At 47.9% G+C, this 27,894-nt stretch overlaps 1 protein-coding gene across 1 annotated transcript in view; it reads right to left on the reverse strand.

Moving 5' to 3' along the window:
• Positions 1 to 27,894, reverse strand: part of SDK1 (sidekick cell adhesion molecule 1) — a 745,496-nt gene that overhangs the window by 279,139 nt on the left and 438,463 nt on the right. The window contains exon 5 of the mRNA XM_070780283.1: positions 12,964 to 13,097. Coding sequence (XP_070636384.1) covers positions 12,964 to 13,097 — 134 coding nt within the window. The remainder of the gene's footprint in view (positions 1 to 12,963; positions 13,098 to 27,894) is intronic.

The following is a 27,894-nucleotide window of genomic DNA, read 5'->3' on the forward strand; positions in this document are numbered from 1 at the left end:
ACATGATCAGGGAGAGCTGAGAGCTGGGAGCACAGAAAGCAGGGGGGATGACTTTGTAGGGAATTTAAGAGAAGAACAGACTTTGAGGCAGGAAGTGGAAGGACACAGGCTAATTTGATTTCCAAGCGACGATGTCCAACAGCACCACCTGAGATCCTGTTCTCAGGGCCTAACTTCCTGATCGCTTTTTCTCCTGTTACCAGGAGGTGCATAACCTCTTGGACGAGGGAGAGAGAGAAAGAGGGAAGCCGGAGGCCAAAAGGAGTCATTAAACAGAAAACAATCGATAATTGAGGAGGCGCATGGGAGCAAGACTTCCATGTCAGGTCACCTTACTAAGTCAAGCAAAGAAGTTAAATAGTTAGAAGATAATCAGGATTTTAGAGTCATCATGGACTTAAAATCATTCATCCAACTTTCTGCTTAGCAAGGACTGGATGCTGAGAAGTATCGGGAGAGAACATTTGACCGAAGGTGACAGTTACAGTCACAGAATCAGTGAGTCCTCCTAGGAGAAGTGAACAGCGGAAAAGCAAACAAAACATTGCACCCGAGGGTGAGACAATGGAGAGGCCTCCCGTGTGGGAGTGGAGGGAACCGAAGGAGCTGGAGACCCCTAAAGACAAGGAGCTGGAGGAGGACAAGAGGACAGCTGGTGAGAAGGCACCGAGCAGCCACAGGTGGCAGAGGTCAAGGGCAGGAGGGCACAGGGACTTCCCTGGTGGTCCCCTGGCTAAGAATCGGCCTTGCAAGGCAGGGCACGTGGGTACCACCCCTGGTCAGGGAACTAGGGTCCCACATGCCTCTGGGCAGCTAGGCCCGCACACCACACCCGCAGAGCCCGGGAGCTGCAGCAGACAATCCCACACGGCAACAGAGAATCTGCGTGCCGCAACTAAGACCCGACACAGCCAAATAAATAAATGTTAAGGAAAAAAAGAACAAGAGAGCACAAATAATGGTCCATTGCGCAGGGTGAAGAGTGAAGACAGGGAAGAAAGCAATGCATTTGCTTCACTCATTCACAAGTCTTTACAGAGTCCCTATTACTTGCCACGCATTCTTCGAGCCGCGCAGAGAAACAGACGCCCCCCCCCCCCCCCCCGCCCCCGCCCCCGGCCTGGCGGAAAGCACGTTCTGGTGGAGAGAAGACGCGTGTTTGAAGCTGGGGGAGCGGCCACCAGGACGGCAGGTCTAGTGGTCTCCAGCCCCACAGAGCACAGTCCGACCCCAGACATCCTCTCGTAACCACCTCGCTGGTGCTGCATCCCTCCATCAACAGGAGACGAGAGGACAGAGCTCTGCTAACAATGCTTCTCTGGCCCTAGAAGAGAAACGTCCATTCGGCATTTAACATGCTGTATCCTCAACATTTGCTCATGGATCCACCTCTCCTCAAGAAAGAGAGAGCTCAGGAAGAGCAGGAATCGTGTGTCTTATTTTTTTTTGGCCACGTGTGGCAGCATGTAGGGTCTTAGTTTCCTGATCAGATGGAACTCATGGCCCTTGCACTGGCAGTGTGGGGTCTTAGCCTCTCTGGACTGCTGGGGACGTCCTAAGAACCACACGTCTCATTCATTTACTTAGTTTTCTCAGTGTCAAGTATAATGCCTGGTAGATATTAGGTGCTCAGTGTTTTCTGAACAAAATACCAGGGAGGAAGTCTGAAGTTCTTAAATGGGGGTTATACATTTTGGAAGAAAAATGAGAAGCCAAGGAGACGGCCCTGCAGCACTTCTGACTGCTCCTCTTCAGGTGTTTGGGGCTGAGCACAGGGTGACTCTGGAATGGCAGAGGATGCCAACTGCTCCCACAACGATGCTCCAGCTACTTCTCTGTGCATCCTGAGTGTTCTTCCGGGCCAGGGATTCAAGATGTCTAATGACCATCAGGCCAGCAGGGTAGGGGCACCAACCAGTCGGCACTGAAGCCCGTGGGGGCACACTGGTGACCACCCAGTCCCTCAGGTGCAGACTTCAGAGGTAGATTCAACCCAGCTGATGTCAACGCCAGGACAGAGTTCAAGAGAGCAGAACTCCTGCCCTCATCTTTGTAAGAGCATGGTCACCGTAATGATGCTTTTAATGTTGTGGTGAAAATGAAGAAAGGAATGAAAGGCTCTAACTACACCTGTTCACTTTATATTTCTTTATGATGGTAACATTGTTTGCATAGGTTTTTCTGAGGATGTTTTCCTCTATTGAGTTTGGTCTTCCTGAGTAAACCACTGAAACTTTCTTAAACGAGCTTTTAACCAAAGGGCAGCCTGTCTGTCTGGTTTTCATACGTAGGACACTCTGACTAATCAGCATGCTTCCCAGAGTCTGAAGGGATGAAAGGGAGCAGGCTGAATTCGGGAGCCATTAGTGCTGGGAACCCTCCCAGATGACAGCAAGCCTTGCTGTGCTTCGCCCTGTCTGAATCCATACAGCCACTGAGCAACACCCTGATGGGGAAGTACGTTAGCGTGTGGACAATCTTCCAAGGGAAGTGAAGGGAGCTGCAGGGAGAGGGTCATTTAATACCAGCTGGGATACAGCTCAGCGAACTCCATTATCAGTAGAACAGGCAAACAGACAGACCACCCACCCGCGGGGCCAGCCGACTGGGTCGCCGCCACCGACTTACATCTCCTGGAGCTCTAACTCCTACTCCCAGGCCCCGGACCAAAATGAAAAAGCAGCCATCCTTCCACCAGAGTTTTTGCTCTTCTGGGTTTTTGTTTATGTCCTGCTCCCTGGGAAAACCACACAGTACATCCTTCAGGCTCCTCAGATAGTCATTCTCATCTGCAACTAAGGTGAACCAGAAAATCCCGAGCTCACATATCTGTGATCCTATAAAACTACAGGAAAGAGCAGTCCTCGGAATCCATCTTAAGAAGCTACGCTTGCCTGACGTTCCTGGGCCAACAGCAAGTTACACTGACCATCAGAAGTCACGCTTCTTACACTCGCAGACGCCCTGCTTTGCCAGATATCGAGCTACACGAGGCTGTGAGAGTGGGGACTGACTTTGTGCCAAGCAGGATATTCCTGAAGATCATGAGAGGTGAGAGGGCACAAGCAGGATAATTGCCTGAAATAACAAAGAATTACATGCAGAGACCACTGCGGAGGACTCACCAGTTAGAACACAGAAAGGGTCTACTTCTTAAGATCGGTTTCTGGCTCCTATTATTTATGACATAAATGTCATCTTTTTTACATTTCGGATACAAAATGTTCTTGGAAGAGCAGGGGACTCCGGCACTTGGGATCTGGTAATGGTCTTCAGAGCAGCTGAGTGGCCTTTCTCTTTAACAACATTTTACCTGATTTTCTTAAGATTTGATTTAATATTCTCAGCCACCATGTAAAGAGCTACAATTTTAATTACCTGCTATAACTGCCTTCTGTAAGAGCCAAAAGAACATCATTTATTGTGATCAGTAATAAAACATTATGACTAAGCGGTAAAGGTAGATCTGAGCTGTTATCAGAAGATGACCAAACATCAGGCTGCCTACTTAAGGCCACAACCAGTTTAAGGACTTTCAATACGATTTTACAAATTGAAAACAATTCTGCTATCTAAATAATCTACAAGCTGGAGTTGGAAAAACCTCAAAAAGGCCTAAGGAAGAGAAGCTAAACAGATGTTTCTGAATTATCAGATTCCGAATACTGAACTCATTCATAAAAAGAAATGGTACTGGGAAGTGTGTGTCGTTTTTATTCAACAACTGAGAAAACCACGTTTACAACTAACAACTAGTTCTGCGGTCTCATCTCAGATGATAACTACAACTTTGCCTGGGATTTCCCCAGACAAGATGGACAATGAATAGATGTTAGAGTTCATAAATGATTATACAGAAAATTCAATTTTCCATCCCATTTGTCTGTGCAGTCTAAAAACTCCTTATCTTTGGTCAGAACTAGGAAGATACTGCATAAGTATACAGTAAGTTAAAATGTTACAATATTGAGTTATAATGTTGAGTTGCTCTCCAAATGTTATTAAGTTTTGAAATGTTATGTTTGCATATTATGAGCCTATAGTGAAATGTTCTTCAATTCTCAGTTACCTAAATTTAGGATGTGGCTGTTGGCTAGGGTTAAGACACTGGACCCTAAAGTCAAGGGTAAAAGTTGTTAGAGGTACTTCTATTGACAGTTCTCCAGCTGCCTCAAGAGTCCTGTGTTTAAATATCTGGCTATAGGGACCTCCCTGGTGGTAGAGTGGATAAGAATCCACCAGCAAATGCAGGGGACACAGGTTCGATTCCTGGTCTGGGAGGATCCCACATGCTGTGAAGGAGCTAAACCCGTGTGCCACAACTACTGAGCCTGTGCTCGGGAGCCCGGGAGCCGCAACTACTGAGCCCGCGCTCGGGAGCCCAGGAGCCGCAGCTACTGAGCCCGCGCTCTGGAGCCTGCGAGCAGCAACAAGAGAAAGCACCTCAGTGAGAAGCCCATGCACTGCAGCCAAGAGTTGCTCCCAGTTGCTGTAACTAGAGAAAGCCTGTGGGCAACAGTGAAGACCCAGTGCGGTCAAAAATAAACACATATCTGGACATAATCACCTGAAGTGGTATGGTTAGTAAGGGGGCAGGAGGAGAGGGGTTTTGGGGAAATTCTTAAAGCTGAGTTTTGTGGAAGAGTCTGTAAAAAACCTGATTAGGCAAATCACTGCCTAATTTATTTGTGCCCTTAAATAACCATGTTATAATTGGGAGAAGTAAATGAATACTATGGCTCATTTACCACATCCAGCTGGTCAGGATCTGCTTGGTGAATGGACTTCCTCCGTGTACTCCCCTCACTCCCGGGGGGCGTCTCATTCACTCAGTCTGCAAAATGCACCCCAGCGTGTCAACAGGAATGCTTGGGAAGTGGGGGAGCAAAACCGTGCCTGTGGGAAACACTGAGACCAACCACATCCCACCTGACAGCCCACGTGGTGTCTAGTGTTACAGGAAACACCGCCACTTAGCTGTTGGATGTTGTGATTTATCGCCCTGATGTACGCTGGTCAGCGCTGGCTCCAGTATCATCTCCCACGACACCCGAAAGCCCACCTGTGTCCAGGTGAGTGGGGTCTAAGTCCAGGCCACCCGAGCTGACCTCAGCGGGTCGCAAAACGGGGCCAGGCTCCACACTGCGTCTGCACAGGCAGCACACGGGCTTTACCAGGACTGAATGGTTAGCGGAAGTGGTTCTGGGGTCAAAACAGAAGCTCTCGCTTTTTAAAACACAGCCTCCTCCTCTGTGGCCAGGTGTGGAAGAGCTCCTGACAGAGAACCTCCAGACCAGGGGGTGCTGCCTCAGGGAGCGGCCACTTTGCCCACACATGTAGCCTTTTCCTGGGGCTCCCCGCATCAGTACACAGCTCACACCAAGGGCCCGGCCCAGCCTCCCTCCTAGAGGAGAAACTAGGGTGTTTGGGAGTCAGACAGACCTTGGCTTGAATTCTCAACTCTCCATTTAACTTCTTGTGCTTTCCGTCAATAGCCTAACTCCTTAGGGCCTTAGCGACCTCAGCTTTGAAATGGGTGGATCATTAACTCCCAGGGCAGGTGTGGCATTTCAGGAGGAAAACGTATGTGAAACACCTATCTTTATCTCAAGGAGCAAGTACCCTCTACCTGTGCCCTTGAGGAGTCACTCAACAGCTTATTTATAAATTATCACCAAATCTGATATAGCTTAGACAAGTTTTTGCTGTTACATCACCTAAAAGAACTTTTTAAAAACCAAGTTATCATTTCCATAGCATAAGTTGACATCTGAAGTTTTTAAACACAGATTTGAAGAAGTGTAAAGAATATAATTTCTGGTATATTTTAATATTTTAATGTTCTAGTATATTTTAATAACATAAACCATTGCAGTACTCTTATATGTATCCAAAGGAACCTAAATATTTGATAGAGCAGGTCTAAGGATTTGATACGCATCAGCACCCATTTAAACAATTCATGAACAACCTCTAGTTTTTAATAGTCAAAAATTTTCCATTTCTATTTTCCTTTCTGAATTTGTGTTTCCATTATATTCCTCCAACAGGATTTTATCCTAATTTATTGTATTTAATGATTAAATGTATTTTATTGATCACCCTATCACAACCTCTGAAAAACTATGTATATAAATTAAAAAATTCCCAGCAAACAAAGGCTTCCAGAGTTTAAAAAAACCTCATGCTCTAAATTGAGCTACTGTTACAATTATTACTTGCACCCTCCAAAAAAAAAATACATGTATAACAAATTTTAGTGAATATTATATACAAGAAAAAAAATCACAGGACATGCATGAGATGGATGGCAAGGCTTACCCTCATTCTAATCCTACTTTTCTTTTTTGTAGAAGTAACTGCTGGGAAATTTTGCTCATATAAAAAAGTAGATGAAAATGGAGGGAATTCTGTTATAGAAATCTCTCTCAATTGTTTAAATTCCTCTTAGTATACCACAAGTCACAGAGTAATTTATTAGATATGTAGACTACTATTTGTTCCAATAACAAATAAACTCTGCAATCTCAGTGCTTAGCACACAGAGTTTTCCGCTGGTTGTTGGCTATTGTTTAGTTGCTAAGTTATGTCTGACTCTTTTGTGACCCCATGGACTGTAGCCCACCAGGCTCCTCTGTGGGAGCCTAGCATTCTCCAGGCAAGAATACTGGAGTGGGTTGCCATGCCCTCCTCCTTCAGGGGATCTTCCCAATCCAGGATTGAACCCGTGTCTCCTGCTTTGGCAGGTGGATTCTTTACTACTGAGCCACATGGGAAGCCCTTTCCCACCCACATTGAGTCTCACGTAGCTGGGGTGACTCCCCAGGGCTGTTCTTTCCATGCAGTGGTTCAGCCTGCCCTGCTGGCGGCTCCACCATCTGCATGTGGCCCCTCCATGGTGGGCCCACAGGGGAGGGGGAGCATGAAGGTGGCCTGCTAGCTCTTGAACACATGGCCTGAAGCCACCGCCCCTTTCACTCACTGTTTGCTGAGTAGAGCGGGGCAGTCCCCAAACTGCAGGTCTGGAAATGCCTGCCCATACTGAAAGCAAGCGGGCTTTCTGTCACTTGGCGATCGATCACGGAAGATTGCTTATAATAAAGTGTCAGCTGACAGTGCCTTTGGGATTTGCCTCATTTTGTAGACAGCAGCGAATTGAAAACACCTGATTTATAAAAGGATTTACTTCCCAGCTATTAGAGTACTTCACTGTCTCAGTTCTGACACCGACATTTAGAATTACCCCTTTGTTTGGTTCCTGGAGTTTGTACCCTCAGATGACGCCTGTACTGAAGATTTAGGAAGAGTGGGACACATGCCCATAGGAGAGGGACAATGGTGAGAAAAGTCTCCCGACACTTGGGGCATCCTCAGGACAGTCTGGGTTTTATCTTTAATTTTTAATTATTATCATTGGCCATGCTGCGGCTTGCAGGATCTTAGCTCCCCAACCAAGGTTCGAATCTGGACCCAGGCAGCGTGAACACCGAGTCACAACCACCGGACTACCAGAGAATCAATCCCTAGGATGATCTGATCTTTACAAAGAAGATGAGGAAGCAGTTGGAAACAGCTGCCCTGAGAATCACACCAGATTGCTCACCCTCTGGGAAGTCTCTGTGCACCCTGGGGGGCATCGTAGCCCATGTGAGGAGCGCTGCTTTGGGAGAGTGGAGATGTTGGGCACCCCAAATGTGCTTGAAAGCGGAGGGCAAATTACAACTCATGCTTGAACCCAGCACCCCAGGGTTTACCAAGGACGAAGTTAGACTGAAATAAGTCACAGAGGGGGAAAAGGAAGACAGCTTGGGATGAGAAAAGATGGGAATTCGATGGAGAGAAAACGAGTAGATGACAAAAAAACAACCCGGCTTTGTCTCGCGCATGTGGGGAGAGAATCAGGGCCTCGTTGTTTTTAATCACTTTGACCTTTATTTCTCAAGTCTGGCGGAGAATCCCCAGCTGTACACTTATTCCAAACCTCACCCACCACCGTGGACACCTACACCAGAACTGGCATTCTCGCTTGTGTTCTTGAACTGGAACCGTAAGAAGAGACCTAATCGTCAATGCCGCTATGCAGATGGGGGTCCACCAGTGTGACGGCCCACCACACACTGCACGCAAGCGCCCCAAGGCAGGTGGAAACTCTCATCTTCCAGGCGGGCAGGATGCCTTCCCATGTCCATCTGCTCTCAGAACCTTCCAGTGGGCCCTGGTTTCACCTTTGCCTGGTAGGTGGATTCATGTATTTGTGTATTTTTAACTAAACTAACTCTGACAGGGTAGACAACTGGATACAAGTACCCCTGGGGGGAAGTCACAGATCTGAGTTACAAGCCTAGCAAGGGAGCCACAGAAGTACAAATGGCGACATCGACACCCGAGCCCTTCATCAGCCACGTTCCAGGACAAACGCCCTCCGCAGTCAGATGTTGAAGAGCCTGTCCAGAGAACTGAACACTATCAGGAGGACCGAGCAAAATACGGGTTTCCATTCACCAAGTGTATCTTGTGTCCTGAGACACGAACTGAAGATGGAATGACGCCGTCACGATTCGCAGGATACTCAAGATACCGTGTTCTTCACCTTCCTGTACCTCACCTGTTGGTATGATACATGCTCATTCCTCAGCAGAGCTCAGTGTGCACACATCAGGCTGCAGTCCATGGGGTCACAACTGAAGTGACTCAGCACGCACAAGCTCAATGATTAAATTCTACTGTGAAGGACACTTCCTGTTTTTATGTTTCTGAACATTCTGGCGGTGAGGTACCATGTAACCTATAAAGTCATCGCTGGATCTGAAATTGGTCGTTTGTAATAAGACACTACCTCCAGATTGCTTTCTAAAAACATTTCAAATCATTCCTATCACTTTGGGCATCCAGCCCACGTCAAAGAACAAGAGAAAGCCGCATGCTGAAAGGCCCCTCTCTGCCTGTGGTGTTAGAGGCACGAAGAAAGTAAGACGGAAGTTTATCCGGGCACACGAAAGCCATGCTGTACAGGGCAGTCCTCTCGGACGAATGCTCGCAGACATTATTCTCAGGAATTCACTTTCAACTGCTAACCGTATACGAGGGCTGCGGTTAAATTAGCATTATAGAGGACAAAAGAGTGTTAAGTGGGCTTCAGAATTAAAAGCAAGGGTTTGCCAGCCTCAAGGAGCATCAGCTGAAATGATATCCTATCTGCAAACGCTGTTTGAAGAGGAGACATTAAAATGAGAGAGATGAGAAAAGCAGGAAGGAGAGAGCAGTCGTTTCTTTCCTAATCTAAGCTTCGTGCCCAGCAGAGAGTCTCATTATGCTGGACATTCTGAAGATTAGGTCAGAGCTAATGATGTGTCTAAGGCTCGTATGAGGGCGTTGAAACAATAATCGGTTAATCACTGTACAGAACTCGTCTCATCTCCTAAACTCTATCTTTCCCTTTTTAAAAAAGAAACTCTCATTCACAGATTAATTCACTTTAGAAGATCTGATCCACAAGAGTTAAGTCGATGTAAAATCTTCAAAGGGAAAGCCGAGCGTGGCTTGACAGGTGTATGGAGCTTGCCTGGGTTTGCCCTCAGACTGGAAACGCGTCCTCTCAGGCGAGCACAGCCCGTTCTTTTCCTGGCGTGCACCTGAGCTGCGGGAGTCGGCCATGAAAAATTCATGCAGCGTGCTTCAGCGGTCCACCTACATCCTTAACATCTGCTGGCTTCACGTCACGTGAAAACTTCAAAGTGAATCCACCCCGAGATCGCGGCAGGCTTTCCCCGGGAGCAGGGGTGGACAGCCCAGAGACGGCCTCCCCTTCCCGGCAGGCAGGAACGCCTGGCAGGACGCGGTGACTTACCCTCTTAACCACGTGCAGGGGCAGGGCGGGGAGCAGCGGGGGTACCACGGTCGGGCTGCACGGCCACTCGGATTGCCGTGCTGCCTCAAAATTTTATTTTTAATCTCAACCTTTTTGCTTCCTATAAGCTTCCCGTGTAGCCAAAGTATTCAGCCACTGAGGTGGTGGTAAGGTTACTGTGCGGGGAAACACAGCGTCTCCTCCTGCCGGCCGGGTGATAGGGGATCGCTCACTTGGGTGGGTCCAGGCACGGCCGGCCTGGGAGCTGCTCCAGCTGGACGCCAGGCTGTCCCAGCAACAGGAACAGTTTAGTATGATGACTGCAAACAAGCGGTGGGCTGTGTGGCTCTCTCCACTTTTAAGTTAATTACAGTGCAAGCCACCAGGAATTTAATTGCCAGCAGCCTACCACCTTGATCAGATTCACTACAGAAAGGTTCCCTACTTTATTCTCCTGATGCCAAGGGAAAATTTATCATCGTTAAATGATAATTGGGTGTAATATCTTTAGATTCTTCAGAAATGCTGGCTGGCAAGTTTCTAAAATTTTTCATCAATCTTGTTTGGTATTTTTAAGAAGCCTACATCAGAGGAAAAAAGATGTCTAGGTCTGAAGAACACACTGCACTTACTGTCTGCGTGAACAGGTCTCAAGAGTGTTTCGTAATAAATTTATGGAGTTTACTTTTTCTATAATTTTAATTTTATTCATTATTTATAATCCCATAATAAATCCGGTGGAGGTGATGCACCCTCCGTATTTCTCATGGTGCTGGCAGGGGTCCCCCCATCCTCACAGTGTCCCCACAGTCCAGAGAGGAGAAACACCTGAGCAGTCACTCTGGGGCCTTCCCTGGCGTCCACTGGGGGGGCCCATGGTTAGGACTCTGAGCCTCCACTGCAGGGTGGGGGGGTTCCATCTCTGGTCAGGAAACGAAGATCCCACCAGCTGCAGAGCACGGTCCAAAATTTTAAAACAGAAATAAATAATAGTAAAAATAAATAAACAAGCAATTCTGGGGTTTTCTGCAGATTTATCAAGACTTCTGATCTTTAGAGGTTTTCTAAATAGAACTCCAGTGAGAAAATGCATGATTGGGTGCCATTTAACTTTTAGGGAAATACGTCAACAGGCCAGTTCACTCAAGAATTAAAATGGTTGTCTCCTCAGTCTCCTTACTTGTCACGTTCTATCTGGTCCCCATAAACAGCAAAGAACACAAAAGCAGACAGAATGCAGGTCTTCTCCTAAGACTTAGGATGAGTCTGTCTATACCATCACATCCTTACATCTCACCTTCTACACATTTTACCTGGTGCCAACAAAAAGATAAAAATACACATGGAACAAAATGCAAGGCAGTTAATTATAATATTTATGAGCTGCTTCTAAAATGCTTCTTGGTTAGACACTGAAATTATTAAAAAATTTACATATTCCAATTATCTAAGGCTTGGTACTGTGTTAGCATGGCAACCTGCAAACCCACTGTATTGGCTCATTTTCCGGCCCCATAGGAAACTCCTGGGTGTGGCTGTTTCAGAACTTTGCGAGGTCGGCATCAAGTTAACCAGAATATCTGTGCAGCGCCCCCCACCCCCAATAGACTAAGGTCAACTTTTTTGTTTCTGACTCAGAATTCTACTAATCTGACCTATTTTTATTAGCCTAGTACATACTTTACAATTGAGTGTTGAATCAGATTTGCTAAACAGAATAAATGGCTCTAATGATGTAAGTTGGAAATAACTAATTATCACAGTCTACTTAATAACACAGTTTCCTCCATCCATGGGATTTTCCAGGCAAGAGTACTGGAGTGGGGTACCATTGCCTTCTCCGATTAGTATTGAAAAGTCTTCATAAATCGCATTTTTTACTGCTGTGATTCTTGGTTCACGGGGTCCTTTAAACAGCAGAGCAACGCACACTGGATGTTGTGAGCCCAATGTCGAATCAGTGGACACAGCTCTCCACAGCCCGAAGAGGCCCCACTGAAGGCCAGACCTGCACCATCTGTGGTCTGGAGCTGAGGACTCAACTCCCAGGAATTACGGTGCTGACGACAGGGTGGTGGCCCCCTGGGAGCACTTGCTGGGCACGTGCAGGGCAGGTGAGGGCACACTCGGTTAATGCCCGCTGCCTCCTGACCCCGGTGCTGGCTACACTCTCCCAGGAGCTGTGCTGGGCCTAAAGCAACTGCATCATTGGGGACCAGGTGAGGCAGACGCTGTGGTCGAGCTCATCTATGACACAAAACCACCGAAGGGGAAAGCCATTCCTCCAAAGAGCTTTGTAAAAAGATGAAATCTACCACTATACAGACAAAGTTACTTAACTCACTCTATTATGATGTGATCATAGTATTCTGAAATTTTCCACAACCATCTTCCAGCTGTGTTTTCTCAACAGCACAGTCCCTGCCTTTCCGACCATGAAGCTTCTCGCTGCAGACATTGGTGGCACTTCTGAGACTTACCTTTGATCTCTTTCGGCTCCAAGTTCTCGCTTCTAATCATTCCCCACTTCTCTGGCAATCAGCTCTTGGACGGACAATTTTTGGAGCCTTCTTTCGAAGGCCAAATATGTAAACTAAGTTGCTTCAAACTAAAACTTCCTTAAATAAACTGAACATTTAACTGTGACATGTGTGCATTTTCTTCATGATCCACGCTTTTAGTTATTCTTAAGATACACTCCTAATTTTAACAAAACTTAATATCTGCATTTTCTCAAAGGTTTTTTAAAAATTAAAGTAAAAGAACACAACCTGTGGCCTAATCTCGTCCCATATAAGTTTCATGGATACGACTCCTTATAAGCCCCAAGATGTTCTGTTCTTAAAAAACATATACATTAACAGAGTACCAAAGCAAAAAAAAAATTTTTGTCTTTAAGTTCCCCCAAATAAATAAGATCTTGCATTTACAATTACTGGTCGGGTTCACATTTCCTGCCAGTCACTTCAAGGAAAGCAGCTATAGACAATGGATCAACCCTGAACCATAACCACCAGCCAGAGAGGCGAGACTTGCTGCACAGCCCCGCCTGTGAGTCGCGGCATCGCCGCGCCCAGCGTCACCCGCCCCCGTGGCCATGCGGGCCAGGCACTCACTGGCTATGCTCAGGTGCACGGGCGGGCTGGTCTTGTTCTCCCCGTTTCTCTCGTTGACCGCCTGCACGTAGTAGGCCCCTGCGTCGCTGGCCGCCGCTGCCAGGATCACCAGCTGGTTCTCCAGTGTGATGGCTCTGCGTCAGGGGAGAGGAAAGGACAGGGTCAAGGCCCACCCACAGAACTTCTCTGCAAAGCACGTTAAGTCACCAGGCCAACTGCAAAGGAACGTCCACAGTTGGGTTTTGTTTTTTGTTTTTTAGGTTAAAACAAGATCTGGAAGGACAGAAACGAATCCCCAGGCCGACCTAAGGAATGAGGCGGAGGCCGAGCCTCCTCGGTCCAACGATGCACTCGCTCCTGCCGGGCAGGGGTCTGGGAGCCCCAGATGCCACCTCCCCCAGCTGTGGGAAGACAGCCTTTGGAACACACACACCCAGGGCTTGTCACACTCAGAGGTTCCTCTAGGCCATCATCCCTGACTCCTCATATACTCCAGTCCTACGGTGAAAAGGAACCCCTGGGACACATCTGACCCGCACACCTTCTCTTTAGAAATGAGAAAACCAAGGATCAGAGAGGTTATGTTGTTTGTCCAAGGTAACACAGAGGCATCGCTTTGCTGACAAAGGTCCGTCTAGTCAAAGCTATGGTTTTTTCAGTAGTCATGTATGGATGTGAGAGTTGGACCATAAAGAAGGCTGATCCCCGAAGAACTGATACTTTCGAACTGGGGTGATGAAGAAGACTCTTGAGAGTCCCTTGGACTGCAAGGAGATCAAACTAGTCAACCCTAAAGGAAATCAATCCTGAATATTCATTGGAAGGCCTGAGGCTGAAGTTGAAACTCCAATACTTTAGCCACCTGATGCAAAGAGCCAACTCACTGGAAAAGACCCTGATGCTGGGAAAGACTGAAGGCAGGAGAAGGGGACAATAGAGGACGAGATGGTTAGATGGCATCGCTGATTCAATGGACATGAGTTTGGGAGATGAGTTTGGAAGCTCTCGGAGATGGTGAAGGACAGGGAAGCTTGGAGTACTGCAGTCCATGGGGTCAAAAAGAGTCGGATACAACTGAGAGACTGAACAACAATCAAGGTAACCCAGCAAGGTGACGATGCCAGAGGGAGGACTAAGTCTTCTCACATATAGACTGGTGCTCTGCCAACCATACCCCATACAGACTCTTACCCTTATTTAAAAGAAGAAGAAGAAAAGCAATAAAGACAAAAATTTCATAAATCCGAGCAACCTTTCATTAAATGGGTATGCTTTGCCCATGTTATAGTTCTGTATTCTTTTTACTAGTTAAGGAGGTTGGGAGGCGGTAAGACCCTGTGTTAAAAAACAAAAAAACACAAAGGTAAGTGATGGTTTCCTTGTCTGCTGAAGAGCGCTTTCTTCACAGTCTGAGCACCGAATGTCCTCCAGCCTACGCCCTCATGTTCAAAACACTAGAAAAATCCTGGGACGCTGGAGTGGATTATATCACCTCCCAAAACTGTGTGACTCTATGGTGAACAGTTTTATTTGTTCGCTTTTAATCCTACATAGTCACAGCCCTTCCAGATTCAGGTAAACTGAGATCTCTATTCCAGTAACATCAAAAAACATGCAAAATAAATAACTTCCCATGAGAAATTTTAACATAACAATCATCTTTTTCTTCCTGCTACCTCCAAAAACCTTTTTCAAAATCTCTTGATTTTCAGACACTTTTTAAGATTATCTTAAGAAGTTACTGCTTATTCATGGTTCCCATAGGATATATTAGATTTGAGGTCTCTATGACTAACTTACCCCATTTCTCATTTAAGAAAATTTCCCTATTAAGACGTTTTCAATTTTTAGTCCCATAAAAATATTTCACAAAAGCTTTACTATAATTATTTATAACTCCTTTATAGATTCCTTTATAGAACCATGGAAATTGTTCCATTTTATTTTAGTATATGTTACACTGGCACCTAAAATTAAATAAGAATTATTTATTACACATGAAGTTTCACATTTAATAGTACAATTTTAAAACTGAATACATCATAACTTTTTTTCTTTAACATCTGATTTTTGCAATAGTAATTTCAAATATGCCTATTATTCCTCAGAATTATTCTCCAAAATATATCCATTAATTCTCTGTATTATTTATGACATTGTTTCAAGGGTACTGAAAATAAAAAAGTACATAAAGAATAGAAATATTAAAGTTTACATCTATTATAATTTATATCTATAAGCTCATTTTTTCTTCTAGCTTTAAATTTCTGTAGCAAAGTCAAAACTTGTGAAGAGAAATGTATCTATTGCCAAAAAGAACACCACAAAAATTCCCAAACTTTACAGAACATTACATTAATAAGGGTCAGTTCCCCAGAAGACTTCGTCCCTGCCTATTCAACTCTTTCTGAACAGAGCACTTATACAAAAGGAACTGATTTTTAAATGAAAACTAAAATATCTAACAACATTCAACTCATTCACAACTCTGGTGACGGTTGTAATGCTTAAGAAGAAGACCATCTTTAAAGACTGGAGCGGGTACCAGGCGTCCATGCTCTGGGTCCTCTTTCCTGGGAGATCCTGAATTTGGGGTGGTGCCCAAGCCTCCCCAGGCAGCCACATGATGAGGAGTCAAGCCAGCCCCGCTCCCAGCAGCAGGCCTGCCACCCCGGCTTCGTTCAAGGCAGTGAGGAGCTGCCAGGGGACCCGAGCTCCCCATGAGCCCAGCCGAAGGACTGTGCCAGGGGGGCGTGCCGGTGGCCGCCCTTCCAACCCCAAGGGGAGGGAGCATGTGAACAAGTCAGGAGGAAGGCTGGGACTGTGAGAATCAGTGCAAGCTAGCCCACAGCCTGAATGTAATGATGAGAAAGTGACCGACGTGATCCTTTAATACAACTCTTACACTTGTTCATAAAATATTCAGTGGTGACGTGAGGTCACCAGGTGGGCTGATGTCCAGCGTCTCCTCACAGCCCGCCCTGGGGCAGCAGCTCTGTGCTGAGAGGGCCACGCCACACAGACTGGTCTGTGCCAGCTGGTGCCCTCCAGTCCCTCCCTCTAGCGACGGACACAGGAGACCAGGTTCCAGCTAGCCGGGCTGTGGCATGGACCTGAACTGACATTGGTCTGGGGTGGCCACAGACTAACTTAGGCCACACCTAAGTTAGTTCATCAGCTTAACGGGCAGGACGCCCATCCCTTGGCTGGGGATCGGGCTTTTTCTCGCGCTACTAGGTGTGAACAAGGAAGCCTGCTGCCCCAGATGCTCATGGTGACAATTTTATGGCCGTGACGGGAACAACCTTGGCACGAGGCTGACATGTTGATGGCAGGACAGAGACAATGGACAGCACCTGTGTCCTTGATCTTGAGGCCCTGGTGGGGCCAGTGAACTGTCCTGCAGGCCTCTTATCCCTGGACTTCCCGCTTCACGAGGTAATGTTCGTCATTCATGCTTAAACACAGTAGGTAAGGGTTTCTGTTACTAGAAGTGCAATACATTTGATATAGATTCAGCACAGACAATAGCAGACAAGAGTGAAAAAGCTGGCTTAAAACTCAACATTCAAAAAACAAAGATCATGGCATCCAGTCCCATCACTTCACGGCAAATAGATGGGGAAATGATGCAAACGGTGGCAGACTTTCTTTTCTTGGGCTCCAAAATCACTGCAAATGGTGACTGTAGCCATGTAATTAAAAGACACTTGCTCCTTGGAAGAAAAGCTACGACCAACCTAGACAGCATATTAAAGCAGAGACATTACTTTGCCAAAAAAAGGTCTGTCTAGTCAAAGCTATGGTTTTTCCGGTAGTCATGTATGGATGTGAGAGTTGGACTATAAAGAAAGCTGAGCGCCAAAGAACTGATGGTTTTGAACTGTAGTGTTGGAGAAGATTCTTGAGAGTCCCTTGGGCTGCAAGGAGATCCAACCAGTCCATCATAAAAGAAATCAACCCTGAATATTCATTGGAAGAACTGATGCTGAAGCTGAAATGTCAATTCTTTGGCCACCTGATGTGAAGAGCTGATTCACTGGGAAAGACCCTGATGTTGGGAAAGACTGAAGGCAGGAGGAGAAGGGGACGACAGAGGATGAGATGGTTGGATGGCATCACCGACTCGATGGTCATGAGTTTGAGCAAGGTCTGGGAGTTGATGATGGACAGGGAAACCTGGCATGCTGCATCCATGGGGTCACAAAGAGTCAGACATGACTGAGCAACTGAACTGAACTGAGGGTAAAAAAAAAAAAAAAAAACCTAAAGCATGTGTATCCTCTGTGCATAGAAATAACCCCACATATCAGCCCAGCTACGTGCAGATGTGAAATGGAAACAGTGGCTGTCTTGTGTGCTGGGTAAGTTGTGTCTGACTCCTTGCAACCCTATGGATCGCAGCCCGCCAGGCTCCTCTGTCCATGGGATTCTCCAGGCATGAATACTGGAGTGGGTTGCCACACCCTCCTCCACGGGATCTTCCCGACCCAGAGACTGAACCTGTGTCTCTTGCATCTCCTGCACTGGCAGGCAGGTTCTTTACCCCTAGTGCCACCTGGGAAGCCCCTAACAGTCAGTGGCTAGCTCCGAGTAAAAAGATTCCAAGTTATGTTCTTTTGATTTTTGTTTTTTTTTTTAAATATTTTCCATAGTAAATATCACTTTTGTTATCAAAAGAAAAAAAAAATCTCAAAATGAATGCAGGGTATGCTAAGTAATTAGCAAAGTTCAATAATTTCCCATATTACAAACTATGTAGCTTCCACTACAATGTAATTCCAAAGTACTAATTTAAAACTTACATTGATTTTAATAGGAAAACTACAGTATTAGGCCAGAGATTTCCCTTCCCTTAACTTATTAAAATAACTGTATGTATGGCTTCATATAAAATTATTTCCTTAGTCTTTCCCAATTTCAAAGCGACACCGTATAATCTGAATGCCATGGAACATGCTGCTGCTGCTGCTGCTGCTCAGCCACTTGGTCGCGTCTGACTCTTAGTGATCCCTGGACTACAGAACTTCCCTGACCTCCACTTCTCCTGAAGTTTGCTCAAAATCACGTCCACCGAGTTGATGATGCCATCCGACCATCTCTTCCTCTTCTCCTGCCCTCAATCTTTTCTAGCACTAGGGTCTTTTCCAGTGAGCTGGCACTTGGCATCAGGTGGCCACAGTACTGGAACAGTGATATAGAAAGTAAGAAAAAATGAAGGCACCTGGTCGAGCATGGGTGAAATAAATGCGCTTTAGTCAGGAAACCAGAGCGCTGGACCCATAAAAAAGAAGCTAAAGGCTTACACACCACTCACTGACTCTGAGCACAGGGAGCTGTCACTGGCCAGTCGCCCTTAACAGTGGACATTCCTGACAGAGGAAGCGCTGTGGTTCCGCAGAAGAAGACCAGTTAGAATGGACAGCCCTCTAGGGCTTTGGCTTCCACTTGGTTCTCCCGGCAGTGGGCAGAATAAGAATTCTCCATTTCAGGAAAGATGAAACCCCGAGGAGCTACTGGCGGTCTTTGGTTGTCAGCAGCGATCAGAAACACTGAGGGGGACAGGCTCCTGGGAGGCGGCTCCCAGACCCGGGCTGATGCATGTGGTGCGTGGGTTTTGGGGGCTGGGCAGTGGCAATATGGTCAAGTGTGCTTCCCCCGACACCAGCCTGTGCCACACGGAGCATCTGCTGTCAGAGAAGTGACATCGTTGTATCAATTCCAGAAGCACCAGGTTTGTCACTGAGGCAAACAGCCCAGGGTGTGCCTGCTCAAGACCAGGAATGGAAAGCGAGGGCCTGTGTTCCCTTGGGTTGCCATGGAGACAGGTCCAAACAACTGTATCACTAAGGAGTGGGCAGCCATTTGAGTTCCCAGGCCTGACTGGAGTGGAGGGAATCCAACCTGAACCAGGCACACATTGCCCATGTCCCATGGCACTTAGAGCTGGTACATTTATACACCACATGAAGTAACAGGAAACACTAGTAATTTGCCCTCAAGACTGCTAAGAGTGGTTTGGGGGCTTCTCAGGTGGTTCGGTGGCGAAGAATCCACCTGCCAACGTAGGAGACAAAAGACACTCAGGTTCGATCCCTGGGTAGGAAGATCCCCTGGAGAAGGAAATGGCAACCCACCCCAGGATTCTTGCCCAGGAACTCCCATGGACAGAGGAGCCTCTCAGGCTACATACAGCCCATGGGGTCATGAAAGAGTCAGACGCGACTTAGCGACTGAACAGCAGCAGCAGCAAGAGTGGTTATGGACGCAAAGAGAGGCGCTCCAAGTTTCCCAAAATTTCCATAACGTTCATCACAGCGTTCAACGTGGGCTTCCCCAACGGTCTAGTAGTTAAGAATCTGCCTGCCAATGCAGGGGACACGGGTCGATCGCTGGTCGGGGAGGAGCCCGCGTGCTACAGAGCAGCCACGCCTGAGCCTGAGCGCCGCAACGCGGAGGCCCTCGGCCCTACAGCCTGCGCTCTGCAGCAGGGGACGCCGCCGAAACGAGAAGCCCGCACACCGCGACGAAGGGTGGCCCCTCTCCCTGCAACTAGAGAAAAGCCCACGGCAACGGAGCCCCAGCACAGCCAAAGCGAAGTAAATAAACCTTAAAAACACTTTCACTGTAACTCATCCTTTTTGTTTTCATAAAAAAATTTAAATATATACTTAGTTCTCAATAAGTATTTTGACCTTTGACACTTTTTAACACACAGCCAGATGGTAATATAAACACCGATCTGTATTGACACTTTATCAAACAGTCCAGACACGACCAAGCGACTACCATTATGATGAAAACTCGGTCAAGGCTTCAGGAAAATAAGAACTTTGCCCATGAGAGGAGAGTATAAATCTGGGTCTGTGGTTTTACTATTGCAGATGTTAAAGCAGCATTTGACTGGTTTCGATTGTTATTCGATTACACTTTTTTTTAAATTGGGAGTGCAGAAAAATGCAGAACATTAGTTTTTAAACCCTTAAAAATAAAAATGAAACATTTAAAATATTCCCTATTTTAATTAAACAGCTTTTTAATGGGTCGGTTCTGAGGTTTAGTGCTCTGAGGATAATCTGGATATCAAGCCTTCCTGTGTAACAGCAAGTTCAAGGCAGACAACTTGTAAATTGATGAACTTCCCTTACTTGTACAATTACAAGAACTAAAATTGCTTTTAAGGAGTTGTCGGCCATAAGGAGTCCCTGGGTACTCAATAAATGTTAAGGCAGCGGAATGACGTGTTTACTTAGTCAAGATGTAAACACTTGCTGCTCACTGGTTGCCCCGGGTGCGAGAAGAACATTTTAAAGGCAAGTGAACAAGAATTTGGGAAACCTATTTCTCAAAATTTCAAACCCAGAGAGGTGGTGAGTTGAGTTGTGTTCATTGGTAGAACAGGAAAACCCAGGATAGATGACAAGGAGTAAATGGGATTTGACTTTAGCTCTGCTGTACCCAGTGCTGCAGGCCCGCGAGAGCTCGGGCTGTGCAGTGAGGCCTTGTCCGGTTGGGGAAGGACCAGAGGTGACCTGCGAGGAAGACGCTAGAGTCGGGGAGGGCCGTTCAAACCTCCACCAGGTCAGTGAGCGGCACGGCCCGTGCCTTGTGGAACATTTCCTACTCTCAGACCACTCAGGGGCCCTGCTCTATGGCCGCCGTATGCTAAGCTCAGTCTAACGACTGAGTCATGTCTGACTCTTTGTGACCCCGTGGGGTGCAGCCCACCAGGCTCCTCTGTCCATGGGCTTCTCCGCAAGAACACTGGAGCGGGTTGCCATTTTCTTCTCCAGAGAATCTTCCTGACCCAGGGATCGAACCCCTAAAAATGTTCAGACAAGTTTGACCTGGATGGAGCAAGGCCTGGAACCAGAGCTGGCCCTGACTGTTCCCCGAGGCTCCGTAGGTGGTTTTTTTCCCATCTGTGAAAGAAGAGCAACAGTACCTACATCGAAAGGACCCTGTGAAACAGAAATCAAGGCAGTGAGGGACACGAGGCCGACACACACCCAGTCAGTCAGTGTTGGCTGGCGCTGAGCCTGGTTCCCAGGTGTGGTGCACACAGATAATAAGTGATCAACTGAGAAACACAGACAACTGTCCTATTTGTGGGGGTGCTAAATAGCAACTACTGCCTAGAGTTTTAGTTCACAGACCTCCCTATAAACACACACACGGCCAGGCGATGGAATCATCGGATTAAGGTCATGAACCATCTGATGCGCTACCACCTAAAAGCCATCGCTGGGGAGCCGAGGTGTCACGATGCAGCAGAGACCCGGGAAGAGCCCATTTTCAGACACGTCCGCCCATCTGAGAAACAGATGGCAAAGCCCACTTTACAAGACTTTAATGCAGGAAAATCCACGGTGGCTTCTCAACACGTGTTGGTGTGTCACAAATAGAACCGACCCTTTTCCTCTGGAGCTGACACCGAACGACGGGAGAGACGGAAAAGAAACACGGAAATTACAGGGTGACGATGCAACGGTGAGGGGTTCATCTCATCAGGGACTCTGCCAGCAGAAATATATTTACTGATAACAGGCTTTCTTAACATTTCTAGCTAGTTTTCTAAAGCATTTCAGTCGATCTATAACTTAGTCAATTTATGCTCAGGGGGCTTTTGTTACTTTAACCAGTTGTCAGCACAGACACAAATAAACAGCCTTGCACGGTTCCTGGTGTGCTCAGTCATTCGACAAAGAGTGAAGCAGCAGAGGAAGGGTTCAACGGTGCTGAGGTCAAGGCACAAAAATTTCCAACCAACCTTTTTTTTTTTTTTCCTGCTAAAACAAAAAGAATAAGAAACAAGACTTAAAATGTGTGGAATGTGTGTTTTTAGGTATTTAGGTCCAAAGAGTGTCCTAAACACCCATCTTATACTCTGAACAGAGTGTAAGATCCACTCAAACTAAAAGCCATTTGAAAACATAACAGAAAGGCATATGAAAAAAAGGGCACCCGTGACGGCTCCTCTACCCTGAGACCCTCTAAAAATAATGGACAGGGCTGAGGCAAGTCCATGCTATGCAGTGATCTAATGAAAATGGTATGTGATTCAGCCAAAAATTAATGAGTAGCCAAGTTAGAGACTCCCCACAAAGTAAGAGAGCATGAAGACCAGGGTGGTGGCCAACCCAGGGGCACAGCGTCTGGTGAAGAACTCTGCAGGGCGTGAGGTGACCCGTGTGGGCTCAGTGAGGTGGGCCATTCTCGAGGCAGGGTGTGTAGAGATCCTGTGTGGGCTCAGGGAGGCGGGCCATTCCCAGGGCAGTGTGGAGAGGAGGGGTAGACCCAGCTGTTCCTGTGTGCAGGTGGAGTCCAGAAAGCCTGCGGCTGGCCAGTGAGGCTTCCAGATGAGCCAGTTCCTCTCTGCACCCTGCTCTCTTCAGAGGAAGGCATGGTGGGCGGAGCACTCGACCCTGCTCCGAGTGCTTCCACCGAGCAGGACTGTGTCCTCACGGCAGGATCAAGTGGGTGGAGCAGCGGCCGTGGGAGAGGCGCTCTCCTTTAAGACCTGACAATGGCAGAGGGGCCCTGGACCACGCCAGCAGGCACAGGTTGGCAGAGGGGCCCTGGACCACGCCAGCGGGCACAGGCTTTTGTACATGCCTCTGCCTTTCAAGTCGGCCGCAGCGTTAGCTCCTCTTTAAAGAACCAGCTTATCACAAAGGCGGTCTACTCTTTGTCCACCTCTGTAGTTATTAAGGGACAGAGCTGTGCGCAGAGCCTCAAGCACTGCAGCGGATCTTCAGCGACAGCGGCCCGGAGGCACTGCTCCCCAGACTCCAGGGTGAGACCCTCACGCTCAAGGACACAACGCCCTCGACGGCGAAGGGGAAGTTAACCGGGAAGACAACCCGATTCTCTTGTAACCTCCTTTCCTTCTGGAAACTACCATTGTGCGTAAGCAGCAGTGTGTGAGCGCAATGTCTGCTGTTCTCCGCCTCCTCAGGGGCCCATGAGCCGTCTGCGGTTACACGCAGGCTCTGACACACGCAGGGAAGTGGCAAACTTTCAACAGAGAGCAGCTAATTCATAAACAAGGTCGGGAGATATTTAACACCCTGGGCCCTTACACCAAATTCTCTGGAAAGGTCACTGTGCCCCTTCACAGGCCGGTGGGGGCCGTGGGGCCGGAGTGAGTCCACAGGTGCCATCAGAGAACCAGCTGAGCAGCAGCACAGTGGGCAGACGGACGCTGGCATCCTCAGAGCTCTGACAGGGTGCTTTGTGTCCGGTCTCAGCAGGGGCGAGCCTGGCTGTCTTAACAGTGCCCCTGAGGGCTGACTCCCAAGCCATCGCCCTGTTCCTCTCTCTCCCTGGGTGCCCGTGGGTCCCTGAAGGAGCAGGAAGCTCCCTTGCATCTCCCCTCTGGGCACCTGCCGTGGGCCTGCCTGGGGCTGAGTCTGCAGGCACCGTTTACCTCATCCTCCCAGCTGCCAGGGGTGAGCAGCCCTGATGTGGGTGCAGAGCAGGGCTCCTCTGACACCCCTGTGGCACTGAGCAAGCTGCCCGCCTGCTGGGCGGCACAATCCTGATGCCCCCTCTTCCCAGTGTAAGTGTGAGAGACAAGTGAGATTGGGTCTACAAACAATTAGTACCACAGCTGGCACACACTCCACACTCCAAACTGGTTACGATGCCCATGCTACAGGCAGAAACAGAGGCTCTTAGGGGTGAAATAGCCTTTCCAAAGAAAAGGGAAGAGCCGAGATGCTAAGCCAGCACCCTCCAGCCCCCCGCCCTGATGCAGTCCTTGCTCAAGGCCCCTCACCCCAGGCTATGCCACCTGCCCTCCACCCAGACCAGGAGGCCAGCCTCGGTCCTGGGGCAAAGCGCTGTCTGGGGCGTCTCACTATTGCGTCCTGGGCCGCTCTCGCTTTCTCTCTCTGTCTCCGTCCCTCTAGCCCCCACCGCACCTCTCTAGGACTCCTGTCTGGCCCCCTGGTGGCTAAGCTGGCGCCTGGCATACGGCAGTCCTGGTGGAAGCGGTGATGCAGCGGAGTGGAGCTGTGACCGCTGGACGGGGGCCGTGCCGGCACCCACACCCACTGGGAGGACAGCGGTTCTGTGATGCTCCGGACCCCCGTGGGAGCCCCGTGCCCCGAGGAGTGTAGGCTGGAGGGGAGGGGCCCCCTTTCCTATCCTGGAAGGCCTAAGGCCAGGCCTTCTCGGTCACAGTTGCGGAAGTTCCCGTGTCCTCTGGGTCACAGCCGTCAGCCCTGGAAACAAGAGGCAGGGGCAGGGGGCCCGGCTGGGTCACGACAGTTCGTGAAAACGCTCTTTCCCTTGGGGAGACCGAATGTTTTTTCTCAAGAACTATCTACTTTGGACCCTCCCCAGGAAAGCTTAAATAGCCTTTGTTTGGGGCATTAGAATGCATCTAAAATGAGAAAACGCGCCGGGGACTTGAGACGCGTCTGGGTAAATGGTGATCTGCCCAGGGTCTAGCCATAAATACTGTAAAGAGGGCCATTTTGGGAAAGTCTGAGTGAACTGGAAACATTATGAACCATGACACACACCTGTGAGATGCAGGCGGCGTGCGTCTTTAGGTGACATCACTCACAGCGCCTAGACACCCCAACGCACATAAACAGGAGGAAAGTGGATAAAAATAGAAAGAGACAACAGCCACTTCTCCCAACCGCCTCCACTTCTTGCTGCCGTTACTGATCTCGCGGCTCATTTCCGTGACAAACACAGCACCACAGCACGAAAGCAGTCACCTCCGTTCGTCTCCGCGGAGCCACGCTGGGGTTGGCTGGGTGCTGATGCATTTGCTCCTGGCCCCCGGCCGCATTTCTCAAAGGTCCCCCAGGTTCGCCACAAGCCCCGTGTAACTAGCACCCTGGCCCAGAGTGATTCGATGAGCCAGGCAGAAGCTTCCAACACAATGGAAGACCTCAGGCAACGCTCACAGAGTGGCAGAGGTGAAGACCTCCGGGCTTTCCTAAGGAGAGGGGACCTTTGCTGGAAGGAGAGCTAAGGAGAGGTGAACACGCAGCCCACCTGCGCCACGCGCCTGCTGTGTGACCCTCCTCTGGGTTGCAGGACAGTGGCCTCAAAGATGGCCACGTCCTAACCCCCAAACCTTTAAACACGGTACCTCGCACGGCAAAGGGACTTTGCAAATGCAGCTAAATTAAGAATCTTGACACAGGGAGATGATGGTGGACTCTCCAGGTGGGTCCACGTAATCACACAGGATCTTAAAAGTGAAAGGAGTTGGGCGCATCCGAGCCAGGGAGACGTCTGGAGGTGTGATGCGAGGGGCTCTGAATATGGAGGAAGGGGCCAGAGCATGGAACGCAGGTGCCCCAGAAGCTGGAAAAGCCCAGGACCCTCCAGAGAACACAGCCCTACCGACACCTTGATTTTAGCCAGTGGGGCCAGTTTCAACCTTCTGACCCTCAGAGCTGTAAGACAGGAAAACTTCATTCCCTTCTCCAGGGGATCTTCCTGACTCAGGAATTGAACCCCAGTCTCCTGCATTACAGGCGGACTCTACCATCTGAGCCACCAGTTGAGCCCTGTTAAGACACTAGGTTTGTGGTAATATGTTACAGAAACAATAGAAAAACTTCAGTTTTCTGGGCTCTAGTTTTTTCACTTCTGAAATGAGAGATTCCCTACCCAGCTCACAGGGTTGCTATGTACATTGAATAAAGTGAGTTTAAAGTGTGTGTGTGTGTGTGTGTGTGTATGCGTGCACGCTAAGCATAGGGCCTGGCACTGTAAAATATTCAACACACTTCCCATTATTAGACAAATTCAAATTTATGGCAAGACTGATTCAGAGCTTCCTCTGACAGAATGTTGGCAGCATTTATCATTTATTTGTGATGAGAATAAAAGAGAAGACTTTTAATCAAAAGCATTTATGATCTCCCTGTGTCTTTACTTCAGGGTCTTCTTGAGCTGTCTGGGGTAACAGCAGAGCCCTAGAGGAGCAGGGCCTGGGGGCTTCACACTGAGAAGAGAACTGGAAATCCAGAACTGACCCAGAGGGAAGGGCGGGGAAGCAGCCGGCTGGAGACAGGGGCGCGGGGGTGGGGGGGAAGGGTGGATGGGAAGTGAAGTCTGCGTGCTGCCTGTCTGTAATTTCTGGAGAGGCTGGCAGTGATTTTAGTTGCTTTGACAACACTTCTTTTTTGGATGGCTGTATTATATTTTTTGCTTTGCCATCAAGTAGGGATTACACGAGATGTGTTTCACTCGCGTGTTCATTCACTCACTCATTCATTTACTTACTCGTCTGACAAACGACCACACGCCTGTCCTGGAAGGTGAGGTCAGAGAGGACGAGGGAGGGCTTCTCGGGCTCCGCACTCCAGCAGGGGCTGAGGTCGGGCGTGTCTACCGCAACGGCCTAAAGTGCTGGCTCCAATCCCTAAGCCACACTGTGGTCCCCAAACGCTGCTCCCACGAAAGGGAACCAGGGCCTGCTGGAGAAATGGTTAACGGTGGATCTGGGGCAGGACATGTACAAGACGAGCCTTGAGCATCTGGTGTCACACGGGGAGGAAACAACCAAGACGAGGTCGATGGAAAGGACTCAGGAATCAACCTGAAGATGCTTTCACTGCCTTAAAAGGGCACGATTTGACATCGGTAAGACAGCATGCATGAAGACGCAGCACAGTCGTAAATAAATACATAAACATTAACAAAACAAACAAGACAAATAAGACAGCATGAAAATCAGAAAAGAAGACGTAAGCCGTCTCGATCTGCAGATAGCACAGTCTGCATGGAAAATACCCAGAAATCGACAGAGACAAACACAAAAACAACCCGTGGAATTAATAAGTGAGTTCTGCAAAGGCGTCAGGATGTGAGATAAGCACAAAAACCAATTATATTTCTGTATAACAGCAACAAACACAAAAGTCAAAATTAAAAATGTAACACCACTTATAGCTGCTCAACAGAAATACTCATGTGAAAATGAAAATATATACAGGATTCCTATGCAAAAAACTCCACAAACACTGAAGAAAGAAAACAAAGTTCTAAATAAATGAAAAGACATACTGAGTTCATAGACTGAAAAAGTAAAAATGTTAGTGCTCTCCAAACAGGTCTATAGGCTTAATGTAATTTCTATCAAAATCCAAGAAATAGTTTTGGAGATGTAGGAAAGATATTTCTAAAATTAATATGGAAGATTAAGAAATTAGAATGGTTAAAGCAATTTTTAAAAAGTAGGAAGAATTACTGTATCCAATGCCAAGATTTACTGCATAACACAGTTACCAGAACAGCGGTGCTGACAGATGAACAGACACTTCAGTCAACAGAATACACTAGAGAGCCCAGAGAGCACTGACACAAGTCCAACAGAATACACTAGAGAGCCCAGAGAGCACTGATACAAGTCCGGCCGCTGACTCTTGACAAAGGTGACAGCACAACTGAATGGAGGAAGGGGTCTTTTTAACAAATGGGGCCGGGCAATTGGGCACTCCTAGGGGAAGGCACTGCAGTACTGGGGAGACTCTCGAGAGTCCCTTGGACTGCAAGGAGATCAAACCAGTCAATACTGAAGGAAATCGACTCTGAATACTCATTGGAAGGACTGAAGCTGAGGCTCCAATACTTTGGCCACTTGATGTAAAAAGCTAACTCACTAGAAAAGACCCTGATGCTGGGAAAAACTGAGGGCAGGAGGAGAAGGGGGTGACAGAGGATGAGATGGTTCGATGGCATCCTCAACTCAACGGACATGAGTTTGAGCAAACTCCAGGAGACAGTGAAGGACAGGGGAGCCTGGTGTGCTGTAGTCCATGGTAGCAGAAAGAGTCGGACATGACTGACTGAACAGCAACAACAAAAGGAAAAGTACAATTAACTGTGATCTAACCCCCACACATCTTATAAGAAAATTAACTCATAATATGTCAGAGATTATATGTAAAATGT

The sequence above is a fragment of the Bos indicus genome, chromosome 25, assembly GCF_029378745.1.
Source record: "Bos indicus isolate NIAB-ARS_2022 breed Sahiwal x Tharparkar chromosome 25, NIAB-ARS_B.indTharparkar_mat_pri_1.0, whole genome shotgun sequence".
In the NCBI taxonomy this organism is placed as follows: Eukaryota; Metazoa; Chordata; class Mammalia; order Artiodactyla; family Bovidae; genus Bos; species Bos indicus.